Source organism: Lontra canadensis, unplaced genomic scaffold, assembly GCF_010015895.1.
Source record: "Lontra canadensis isolate GAN:19392208 unplaced genomic scaffold, GSC_riverotter_1.0 scaffold125, whole genome shotgun sequence".
Taxonomy (NCBI): domain Eukaryota; kingdom Metazoa; phylum Chordata; class Mammalia; order Carnivora; family Mustelidae; genus Lontra; species Lontra canadensis.
In genome coordinates this window covers 2,133,550-2,145,471 of record NW_022631119.1, presented here as the reverse complement: position 1 = coordinate 2,145,471, position 11,922 = coordinate 2,133,550, and the positions used below count along the sequence as shown (strand labels likewise).

Sequence of the window (11,922 nt, the reverse complement as noted above, 5' to 3'; positions counted from 1 at the left end):
GCCCCCTACCCCCCGCCCCGCACACACCTCAGGGGTGGCCGCCTGCCTCCTGATAGCTACAGCTGTCGGGCCGCAGGGGTGGCTTAGACTTGGACAGGAGTTTGGGGAACGGCAGGCTGGGAGAGACCCGGGGTCCGGAGCCGTGTTTACGGGGTGATGGGGATCTAGCGTGGCGGGGGGGAGGGGTTGGTGGACAGGTTTTCCGTCTTGGGGACTTGATCCTGCGACATGGGGGGGGGGGGGGGGGGGGGTCGGGGGTCAGCGGGGCTGCGCCAGGCTTATCTGCAACAGGAAGGGGGATTTCCGGCCAGATCCCAGGTCCGCCAACGTCACAATCTGTAGGGGGACTGCGGGGCGGGGTGGGGCAATATAGTTGGGGGAAGCCAACGCAGGATCCCCTTTGAGGGCTTTGAGGATGTTCTGGTGCTGCTCTTGAGGAGTGTCAATCGTGATGACACAACAGTGTAAACAATAACCAGAGTAATTATAATAGCTAATATTTATTGAGGGCTCGTTGCCCTCCCCCAACTATGCCATGGGCCTTCATTTAATCCTCTTATGAGGTAAGTACTAGTCTTTATTTTATGAAAGGGGAAATTGAAGCAGACTTCCTTTTCACTTCCCTTCATCTCCAGAATCCTATACTGTAATAGTCTGGGACAAATGGGGGAAACTTGAGAATGCACTGAATATGTGATATAGAATTATTCATTTTCCTAGATGTGATTATGGTATTACAGTAGGAAAGATGTCTCATAAGGAAATGAACACGGATATTTAGGGGTAAAGTATTACTTGCTTCAAATGATTCAGACAACCCCCCCCATATACATGTAACATATACATACATTCATGCAATAGTTGGAACATAATTATTCTAAAAAATTATCTGAAACTTCAAATTTAACTAGGTGTCCTGTATTTTTTTAAAAAGATTTATTTATTTGAGAGAGAAAGAGAGAGAATGCAGGCAGGGGGAGGGACAGAGGAAGAGGGAGAGAGAGCAGCAGAATCCCCGCTGAGCACAGAGCCCAAGGAGGAGGGGATAGGGCTCAGTATTAAAACCCTGACACCATGAAGGGAGCCGAAATAAAGAGAAGGGAGCCGAAAACAAGCTGCTCAACTAACTGACTCACCCAGACATCCCTGCCCTGTATTTTTATTTCCTACATCTGGTAACCCTAAACCCAGGCAGCTTGGCTTCAGAGCTGTGGTTGTACCGATTCTGCTGTATGTATTAAGTACTTGCCATTAAAAAGAACCTCTTAGATATGGGCATTTTCCAGTATTCACCCTGCTTGGCCATTAACTATTTGGCATTCTGGGGGTGAGAGGATGGCGGTGTGGGTACTGCTCTTCTGTTCATGTTACATTAGGGAAACTGGGCCTTAGGAGGGAGGGCCACTTAATGGGTCACAGAGTGAGCCAGTGGGAGGTGCCAGGATCAGCATCGGGGGATCCGAGAGCCCCCAGGCATCACTGCTCCACCATCTATCTAACCCAGGGGACTGCAGCATTTCCTACTGAGCCCCACGGGCCCCAGGCCTCCTCTCCCTGAAGTCGGCCTTTCTCCTGTGTGTGTGTGTGTGTGTGTGTGTGTGTGTGTGTCTGTCCATGGCTCTCTGCCCTAGTTAGTGTCTTTGGCTCTGGGTCTCTGTTGTACCAGGCCTGACCCCAGTGAGGCCTTGCCGCCCAGTCTTTCCTGCTAAGTTTCAGTCCCTCCCCATCTGTCTCCCTACCTCCTTATCTCTCAGTCCCCATTGTTGTCTCTGGGTTTTCTTCCCATGCCCCTTCCCTTTGTACTGCCTTCACTTGCAGGTCTCATCTCTCCAGTTTTGTCTCCCTCCCCATCTCTCCATCTCTGCTTGCTACATGCCTTCATCTCTGTCCATCTGTCTCTCAACCCAACGGTTGAGTTTTTTCTCCCTTTCCTCAGGACTTAAATGCACACATTTAAAAGCTTCCTTTCAGAGACAAACCATAAGAGATTTTTAATCATAGGAAACAAACTGAAGGGTTGCTTGAGGGGAGGGGGGTGGGGGGATGGGGGTCACTGAGTAATGAACATTAGGGAGGGCATGTGATGTCATGAGCACTGGGTATTATATAGGACTGATGAATCACTGACCTCTACCTCTGAAACCAATAATACATTATATGTTAATTGAATTTGAAAAAAAGCTTCCTTTCTGCAGTCATTCCCTCTTCCCATCTCCTCTCTGGTTCCTGTGACTGAAGTGATCAGAGGGGGTCAGGAGTGGGAAGGGCTAGTGATGTGGGGGTAGGGGCCAGTCCTGGGGCTGGGTTGTCTAGCCCAGGTGGCAGGGGGCTGAAGGGCACTTCCTGTGAGGGAGGGAGGGAGGCCTTCACCCTTCTAACCAGACTGGAAAATGTGACGTCAGAGAGGGAGCAATAAGGGAGGAAGGCAGGAACAGAGGTAATTTGACACCTCTCCTGGGCTACCAGCTTCCCAGGGAGGTCTTGGCATTGTTTCCTTCCTCCTCCCATGCCCCCTCCTCCCATGCCCCCTCGGACACTTCTTCACATAGGCAGTGTCAAGCTTGGGGCTGGGAAAAGAGAGGTGGGAGAGATCCATAGATGCAGAGAGAGAACAAAGACTCAGAGACAGACACTTAGAGACAAAAACAAACAAACAAACAAACAAAAAAACAAACAAAACCAACCAGAGGGGCACTCACAGAGACACTCACAGGGAAAAACAGACATAGAGAAGAACTTGAGGGGGTCCACACAGACATAAGGCAAGAGAAGGTGGCTGGGGTTTGGCAGAATGAAGAAACTGGAAAACAGTCTCAGGGATACAGATGGCTCTTCTCCCCGTTCAAGTCAAGTCCAAGCTTGACACTGCCTATCTGAAGAAGTGTCCGAGCAGGATCTTGAACACTAGACTAAGAGCTTGCACTTTACCCTGAAGGCAGCAGCGAGCCCTGAGAAGCCGGAACCAAGTTCAAACGGGACTGGCATCAGATTTGCACTTTAGAAAGAACCCTGACAGGGCCATGCTGTGGACTGGAGGTCTGAAGGAGGCAGGGGCAGGGACCAGAAGGTGAGAACTTCAGAGACTGGGCGAGAATGATAGGAAGAGCATGAGACAGACTCAGAAGTGGCCAGTTCCTTCAGGAAGCCCTCCCCGACTCCCACGTCCGCACCCTGGGCTCCATCACCCCAACCCTAACCACTCCATGTCGCAATGGGCCTATCTGCTGCCACTGGACCAAGCTCTGAGGGAAGAGTCCAGGATGGTTTCAGTCACCATGTCCCCAGCACTGGCTAGGCCTTCTGTGAGTTTGCTGAATGGATGAAAGCCTGGAAGGCTGTGACCTCCAGAAGGGCAGGGCCCAGAAGACCCCCTACCTTGGTACTGAGAACACAGGCTGGAGTCGGAAGACAACTGGACTGAGTCTCGGCTTGGTTGTGGCCTCACTCTAATAAGCCTTTGCTTTCTCCTCTGTCAAATGGGCTGTGCTCAAAATGCACTTAAAAGAGGGTTCAGGAAGATGTGACGGGAGCACAGTAGGGACAGAAAGATGTCCATCTGCATGTTTGTCTAGGTAAACTTTCAAAGCTCCCTACTAATCACTATTCCCAGATTGGGGGATGCCAAGCCCTGCTCCCCAAAGAGTGCTTGCAAGCCCAGCCAGGGACGGAAATAATGTAAATTTATTGAAACTGGTTTTGGGGAGGGTGGGTGGGTGGCTAGTTGGGGGTCTTCCAAAGAGAACGGGGAGAAGAGCCAGCGCCCGGCCAGGAGGGAGCGGGTGCCTGGCCACCGACCCTATCTCAGGCCCAGCTTCTTCTTCTCCTTCTGCTTCTTACGCACCACATCCAGGTTCCGGTCCTTCCACATACTCTTGCGGAGCTTGATGGGGCGTGAGCCCACATACTTCCCTGTGGGAATGGAGGGTTCAAGGTCAGGTTCGGGGTCAGGCTTAGGCCAGATGCTCATCACACCCATGGTCCCTGAGAGAGGCCTCACCCACCATTCATCTCACGCATGGCGCGCACGTAGTCGCTGGGGTCCTTAAAGCTGACGAAGCCATAGCCCTTGGTCTTGCCTGTGCGCTTGTCTCGGATCACCTTAGCCTTAAGGAAGGATGGGAAGCGGCTGAAGGCGCGTGCTAAGATGTCATCATTCACTTCATTGCCCAAATCCCCACAGAAGATCCGGAAGTCATCTGGGGTTGGGAAAGAGGAGGTCAGAAGATGCAGATGCCCGGTCCTGTGTCCGCCTTACTTAAATAACTCTCCTTCTCTGGAGGCATCCCCCAACATCCCCCCCCCCCACCGCCTCTGTATTTCCAGCAGTCTTGGCCTGGGGCCCTCTCTGTAATAACAGCCAAAATCTGTATGGTATTTACCCTGCACTAGACTGTCTGCTAAGTACTCATGAGGTTTTAAGACACCTGGAACTCCCAATGGGCCCTTTTATACCGAGGCACAGAGCAGTCATGTTACCTGCCCAAAATTACTCAACCAGGTAGTCACAGAGCTAGGACAAGACCTCAGGCACCTGGCTCCAGAGTCCTCACTTTTAACTACCTGCACTGCCCTTCCCCACCCCAGGGCCATCTCACCCATTGCCATGATGAAGGCTCCAACTCTGTCCTACCCCTGGCCTCTCCTCGGAGCTCCTGGCACCCCTTGGTCTCCTGGACATCTCACCATGGATATCCCCTAGGCTCCTTACACTCTCTGGCTTTCTTTGCAAAGCCCACTCTAATTCTCCGAAACATGAACACACTGTCTGACCCTTCTCCAAGGCCGACCTCAGCTGCCATTCCTGAGCATCTCCCCTGGGCTGGGCATGAGCCAGACTGAATATACTCGAGCCCAAAGCATCCCTTCCCCAACAAGGCACATACTATTATTATCCCCTTGTTAGAGTGAGGAAAGAAGGATAGAAAGGCTAAGTGGTTTGCCCAGATCACAGAATTAGGGTCCATAGCATGCCCTGACCACCTCTAGGCTGACACTGCCATGCCCTGGCCTGGGGCAGGCGGACGATGCTCAAAAGAGGCAGAAGTCAAGGACTCAGATGGGAGGCAGGTCCATTTCCTCGGTTAGCACTGTGGCTGCCGGACAGCTTCGGTGGTGATTAGGGACACTCTCTGAGAATAAGTTAGGCTCCCCTAAGAGGAAATAGTCTGATAAACTCAGAGGGAGGGGTCTTCTAAAAACTGACTAGGTTGGACATTAAAAAAAAACTGTTACACGCAAGACAAAGTGGTAGTAGGGAGACCATTCTCATTACAAGGTAATCTAGAGACCAAAAATTGCCTGCATCCTGATTCACGGGCAAAGATGGCTGCAACAGATGCTTTAGAGGCAACTGGGGAAATTTAAACATAAAGGGAATATGAGATAACACAGAATGATCATTTTCTTAGGAATGTTAACGATATTATGATATAAAAGAGACTGTCACTTTTCTTAGGAGATGAATGCGGAGGTATTTAGGAGTGAAGTGATAACTTCATTTATAACTTGCTCCAAATGACTGAGCAAAATCCAAAAAAAAAATGTATACACACAGAAAGGTAAAGTGAATACAGCAAAATGGCCACTGCTGAATGTAGGGGCGGATATACATGACTGTTCACTGCGTAATTCAGTGTTTCAAAAATTTTTTTTTAAAGATTGTATTTATTTATTTGACAGAGGAAGAGAAAGAGAGCACGCGCACAAACAGGGGGAGTGGCAGGCAGAGGGAGAGGGAGAAGCAGGTTCCCCACTGAGCAGGGAGCCAGATGTGGGGCTTGATCCCAGGACCCTGGGTTTATGACTGGAGCCAAAGGCAGAGGCGTAACTGACTGAGCCACCCAGGCGCCCCCAGTGTTTAAAATTTTTCATAAGAAGTTGAGAGGAAAAAAAAAATTCCTTTTACCTTTAGCAAGCCAGGCCTCTCATCAATAAAACAGTTTAGGAAGTCCTAGGTATCAGTTGCCTTTATGAAATTCTGTTCACTGGCTAGGTGAGGGCCTGTCCCCCAGAACCATAGCCTAGCCCTCCATGAAGCAGGCAGATAGCAGGGCCTACTCTACAGAGAGGCGGCAGTTGCGGAGTTTGTTGGTTTACCTTCCCTGTGTCTGTCCCAAGGAGGAGACCTTGGTGCGTCCTTGACTGAGCAATCCCTGGCCCTGCACTTGGGCCCCTTACCTGCATCCCACTCCAGCAGGCTGGGGTCCTCCCAGCTGCTCCCAGCTGCTGTGCGAATGCAGCGTTTCAATTTCTCTGGCTTTCCTTTCTTCTTGTCCTCACCCAAGGGCTCTGGGACCTGTAGAGGAAAGGGGGATGGGGCGCAAAAGGCTTGGTGTTAAGTCTCCTGGACCCACGTGTCCCCTTCAACCTTCCCCACCTGCCTATGCCTCTCACTGTCCTGCTTCTATAATTAAAGAGCTGGATGTACTTCTGAATGTGAAGTACCTGTGTCTGTCTCCTTTTCCCCATGTCTTCCCAGCCCCTCCAATTTCCTGGGTCCCTCTTACCTCCATCAGTACAGGACTACATGTGTTTCTGGGTGTGGAAGATCATGGGTTCCTGTCTGCCCTCCCTGCCCATTCTACCTGCCTCCCATCCCCAGCTGCTATGCTCCCTGCTTACCTCAAGAGCCATGAGGCCAGGTGGTGGCTCAGGCCGTGGAGGCCGGGGTCGTGGACGCAGGGACAGGAGCTCAGGAATGCGCAGTGGGGGCAGTAGGCCTCGTACAACTTCTAGCGGGAGGGGCAGGGGCTCAGGCTCAGGCAAAGGCATGGCCAGGGCCAATGGCAGGCTGGGCCCAATGACCGCAGGGCCGGTGGGGGCACCTCCTGCCCCAACGGCCACAGCTGCGCTAGCCTCCTCCAGCCCGGCTGCCGCTGCCACCACTGCCTCTTCCTTCTCTTTCAAGCCCAACCCCAGGCCTAGCCCCAGCTCTCGAGGTGTTGCTGGCTCCTCCTGTAGAAAAGGGAGAAAATGAAGAGTGCCCTTTCCCAGGCTCAGACCTTACCCCCATCCTGTACAACAAAGCAAGGGTCTGAGGCCAGAGAGCAGACAAGAGACACCTACCCCGAGAAAGGAATCTCTAGTCAGAGACAGACACAAGGGCAAAGACATGAGAACAGAAGAACAGAGAGGGACAATCAGAAAAATAGAGATATAGGGACAGAAACAACCCAAGGCATGTGTTTCTCTACTTTCCTCACAAAAGAAAGAAAAACAGATTCAGCCACAAAAAGAAATAGTGAGAGACAGAGTCAGAGAGTGAGAAGGCAGATTCAGACATGGCCCATCAAGCCAGGATTGCGCATCTCTCTACCCGTCACACCTCTGGCCACGAGCTCCCTGTCCACACTTACCAGCGGAGGTCTCAGAGCAGCCATGGAGCCCAGTGGGGGCCCTGGGGCCCGAGCCATCGGTGGCAGCATCATAGGTGGTCCCGGGGGGCCAGGCAGAGGGGGACCCACGAGGGCCTGGTGAGGGGGCCGCAGGGCCATGGGGCGGGGACCACCTGCTGCAGAAGAAAGAGCAGAATCTGTCAGGGTGTTAGTGGGGGAGCTGGAGGATTTAAGAGGGAAGTTATGTGGCACAGATGATGACCCTGGCCCCCTCACCTGCTCTCTGTAGCACGTGGGGGACGAAGGCCGGACGCAGGATAGGGGCCCTCTGAGGGGCCACAGCTGTGGGAGAGAGAGATGGGGGTGTGTGTCATGGGGGACCGGGGCACTTGAGGTGAGGTGTGTGTGTGTGTGGGTACTCTCAGCATCCAAGAAATCCTGGAGAAGAGTCTGGGGAACCTTCTAGGTGATGCAGGAGTCTTTCCATTTGTTCATTCAGCAAAAATTTACCACTGAGCATCTCCTCTGGGTGTCCCTGTCCTGGACAATATTATGGACACACCAAAGGACCAAAGGCTCTCAGGGAGCTCCTGGTCCAGAGCAGGAGGGAAGAGACCCATCACCAGAGGGTGACAGTCTAGAGTGATCAGGGCCAGGATGGGGTAAAGCCCAGGTAGGGTGACTGGAACTATGAGGGGGAAGCCTGGGGAGCGGTGGGAACCCATAGAAGCCCTCCGACTTAGCCAGGGCAGCTAGAGGCTTCCTAGAGAAAGGGACCTATGAGCTAAAACCTAAAGGATAATAAAGACCCAGCTGCCTTTGGTCAGGCAAAGGGTGACTGTAAAGATTACTGGCAAGGAGAACATTTACAAATAATTTTCTTTCCCTTTTCAATTCAGTATAATTTTAATAACAGGCTGAAATTTGGAGAGCACTGTAAGAGAATGGTCAAAAGGTTAGCAGGCATCCAAGCATAGCCTTGTTGGCCTGATCATGGATGTCCTCCTGAGGGCAGCAGGGAGCCACAGCAAGGTTGGTAGCTAGGCAGGGTGACTAGGTCAGATGTACATTATGATCAAAGCCTACTAAAGAATAAGAGATGTTAAGATTTCTCAGATATCAGATAAAAAAAAGTGTAAAAGGAATTAAGTAACACAACACCTAAGTTTGATCTAATAGTGACTGTACCAGAACTTTAAGAACATGTATTCTTGCAGCACCTTGGTGGCTCAGTGGGTTAAAGCCTCTGCCTTTGGTTCAGGTCATGATCCCAGGGTCCTGGGATCGAGCCCTGCATCGGGCTCTCTGCTCTTCGGGGAGCCTGCTTTCCCTCCTTCGCTCTCTGCCTGCCTCTCTGCCTACTTGTGGATCTCTGTCTGTCAAATAAAAATAAATTAAAAAAAAAAATCTTAGAAAAAAAAAAAAGAACATGTATTCTTTCATACATATCAGGAAGTAGTGTTAAAAAAATTGACCATGTGTATATAAACGTCACCTTGACAACAAAAGTAAGAATGACCTGTGGAGAGGATAGGTTTAGTTAACTTGATTCTGATTTAGTTAATAGGCTTTGGAAGATTATAGCTGGATGACAGCAGGGGACAGAAGGGAGGTCAACAAGAACATTGTGGGCACATTCTAGCAATGCCTAGGACTTCTGGGGAGTATATGTGGATCTCTGTGTAAGGGGCTAGGGGATGCAGGGTCTTGACTGCCAGCTGAAGAGCTTGGTGTTTATTTGATGGTTTATTTACCCCATCCACAAATAGCACATACTGCTTACAATGTGGCAGGCACAAGACTTTTGTTCCTCATAGACCTTATATTTTAGAGGAAACAAAAGGTGATTGCCGTAATAAATGATTTGTATAGCTTGTTACAGGGTATTAAGTACCACGGAGAAACACAGCAAAGAGTAGCGATTAGGAGTAACAATAAGGGGGTTGGTTTGCAATGATCAAGTGAAGCCTTACTAAGGGCAAACTCCTAAGTGTATGATCCGGTTTGTGCTTTACGAAGACGGTAATGTCAGAATGGGGATGAAATGAAGAGTTAGCACAATGATGTCGGCAAGATGCTGTAGTCGTCAAAACAAGAGTGCTTGGTTACAGGTGGGATTCCTGGCCCAGACCTACCTGCTCGACGCAGGAACATAGCTTCTCGAGCCTCTGGACTATCCAGGTGACTCCGATCACCAGGGCCAAAGCCAACTGTTGGAATGGAAAGAGACAAGGGTTGTGGGAGGAGTGTCCCAGGCATCCCTTTTTATTACTCTGATTGATCCCCTGGCTCCCTCTCCTCCACCACTCCTTACTTACCTGGACCCACGAAAGGAGGTCCACCCACCATGGGAGGAACCACTGTGGCTGCAGCAGCTGCCCGGGCCTCCAGAGTCTGTTGGACCTGTTGGGAAGGAAATTGGGGTGAGGGGCCTGATTTAGTGCCCACAAGCTGCACTGGCTGGCTCACCCTGGGAGGCCAGGGGTTTTATTCTTTGTATTCTGTGTGGGGCTGGCTATCTGTCAACCTTAAGTCTAAGTTAAAATGTCACTTTTCAGGGAGGCTTTTGGGATTCCACTAGTGAAAGCTGTCCTTAACCCCTCTCAGTTGCAACTTTTCTTGTTATCCTGTTTCATCTTCCTCAATGCATTTAGCACTATCTGAAGTTGTGTCCATCCTGTCCTTCTCATCTCCCATGCCACCACCCTGGTCCAAGCCATCATTATATCTTGCCTAGATGATTACGGTAGCCTCTTCTTCAGTCTCCTTGACTCTGTCCCGGCCCCCTACAGTCTGTTCTCCAAACACAGCCATAATTAGTTAATGTCTAAGTTGGACCATATTACCCCTTTGCTCAAAATCCTTCAAAAGCATCCCATCTCAGAGTAAAGACCAAGGTCTTTATGGTAGCCCACATGGTACTACCAGGTCTGTCTCTATCACCTCTCTGTCCTCATCTCCTCCCAATCTCTCTCTCTCTCTTGCTTGCTTGCTTGCTTGCTCTACTCTAGCCACACTGTTCTCTCTGCTGTCCCCTGAACATGTCACCTGTGTCATGGCCCTTGCACTCGCAGTTCTCTCTGCGGGGAATGCTCTTCCCCTAGATATCCCCAAGGTTCCCTCTATCATGTCCTTTTTATCTTTGCTTAACTGTCACCTCCTCAGAAAGGATTTTCCTCATCACACTGATAAACCTTTTCTTTCTTACTCTACTTTACCTGTCTTCACCCAGTAAAATGTAAACCTCAAAAAAGGTAGTGACTGTTTTTCCTGTATTGTTCTCTGCTATGTGCTTAATGCCTAGAATAGTGCCTGATGCATAGAAGGCACCCAACAATTACTGACAGAATGAACAAGTTTCATTTACTTGTTTTCTTTCTAATAGTTTCTCTCCACTAGTCACATACAGCTGGCTATTGAGCAGGTGAATGTAACTAATAAGAGTGAGGAACTATTTAACTTAAATGTAAATTTTAAATAGATACAGAGTATTTTTATCATTACAGAAAGTTCTACTGGATAACATGCTCCAGAATATAAGCTCCCAAAGGGCAGAGATATTGTTTGCTTAGTGGTTACTGTGTTCTCAGTGCCTGACACATAAAACACATCTGTCATGTTAATCAATAAGTCAACATGTCAACAGCTCTTTGTATACAAACACTGTGTTCAAGGCACTGTGCTCTCGGAGTTATATGCCTTGGCTCAGCCGTACCTGCTGGTAAGTGTTGGTTGCGATAATTGGGCGGATCACAGGAGCCGCTGGGACCTGCATCGCTTCTACCGTGGGGACCGTGGGCACCGCAGGCACAGCAGTTGGGATGCCGGTTACCGGAGCCCCCAGAACTTCCTGCTCAAACCTGAGGAGGCAAAACCGACATCACAGCTCAGGACCTCCCATTAATTCTGAAACGCTGGGTATACCGCGATAGCGCCTTCACCCCTGCCAACCTCTTCTTTCTCCCTCCCCCACAATCCCCAAAGTCCCATTCCCCCATGAAAGAGCCATAGCGGGCTAAATTTCGGCCTGGAGACTCCAGGGCTCGGTGGCTCTAACTGTGGGACAGCTTTTTATCGCGGGCCTTACAGGGCCATCTCCGCCTCCATCTCCTTCAAGCGTTCCTCCCCGCTCTTGCCCGGCATGCCGGCGCCAGGGCCTGGGACCACAGGTCCTCCTGCACCCGGGAGTCCCGGGGCTGGCCCCGCCCCGGCCATCGCTGCTGCCGTCGCTGTCGCCACTACTACCGCCTCGGTTCAGCGGCCTCCTCCAGTTCCGCTGTCTACTCTCTGGTCTTGTCGGGGTTGGCGCCCTTGAATGACGTATCAGCGAAAGCGACGGGCGCTGGTCCATGACATCAGATGAAGAGAGGCCAATGAGAATCTGGTCACACTTGGAGGGCCCGCCCCAAGGGGGGAAAATAAACCAATCAGAGTGCTGGAAAAAGGAACCAATGAAGAGCCTGGGTCTAAGTAAGTGCAACTAAGTGAGGTGGCCACGCCTTCATTGGAGGAACAAGGGCTAATGAGAGCGCTGTAAAGTGGTTGGCCCCGTCCCTAACGAGGAAACCGGACCTTTGAGAGCTCAGCA

The 11,922-nt window shown here is 50.8% G+C and overlaps 1 protein-coding gene across 2 annotated transcripts; it reads right to left on the bottom strand.

The window, feature by feature from the left end:
• Nucleotides 1-3,659: 3,659 nt before the first annotated feature.
• On the bottom strand, nucleotides 3,660-11,549 carry RBM42 (RNA binding motif protein 42). 2 transcript variants are annotated; one of them, XM_032842054.1, is made up of 10 exons: nucleotides 11,422-11,549; nucleotides 11,050-11,194; nucleotides 9,653-9,737; nucleotides 9,470-9,544; nucleotides 7,611-7,676; nucleotides 7,356-7,531; nucleotides 6,622-6,954; nucleotides 6,178-6,295; nucleotides 4,002-4,196; nucleotides 3,660-3,909 (listed from the first exon to the last, which is right to left on the bottom strand). In XM_032842054.1, exons 1-10 carry the CDS (start codon nucleotides 11,547-11,549, stop codon nucleotides 3,797-3,799), a joined length of 1,434 nt encoding a protein of 477 aa, XP_032697945.1. In that variant the 3' UTR covers nucleotides 3,660-3,796. The 2 variants fall into 2 exon arrangements, with proteins under 2 accessions (XP_032697945.1, XP_032697946.1); XM_032842055.1 differs by lacking the exon at nucleotides 7,611-7,676 and having other exon boundaries at nucleotides 3,797-3,909; nucleotides 7,356-7,510.
• Nucleotides 11,550-11,922: the final 373 nt, after the last annotated feature.

Bases quoted from the DNA above. Each gene is read 5' to 3' on its own strand.
- RBM42 (XM_032842054.1), bottom strand. From the start codon at position 11,549: ATGGCCGGGGCGGGGCCAGCCCCGGGACTCCCGGGTGCAGGAGGACCT. The intron at 7,532-7,610 runs GTGAGGGGGCCA...ACACCCTGACAG, and splicing joins CCACGTGCTACAGAGAGCAG to ATTCTGCTCTTTCTTCTGCA. The intron at 3,910-4,001 runs GTGGGTGAGGCC...CCATTCCCACAG, and splicing joins CGCCATGCGTGAGATGAATG to GGAAGTATGTGGGCTCACGC.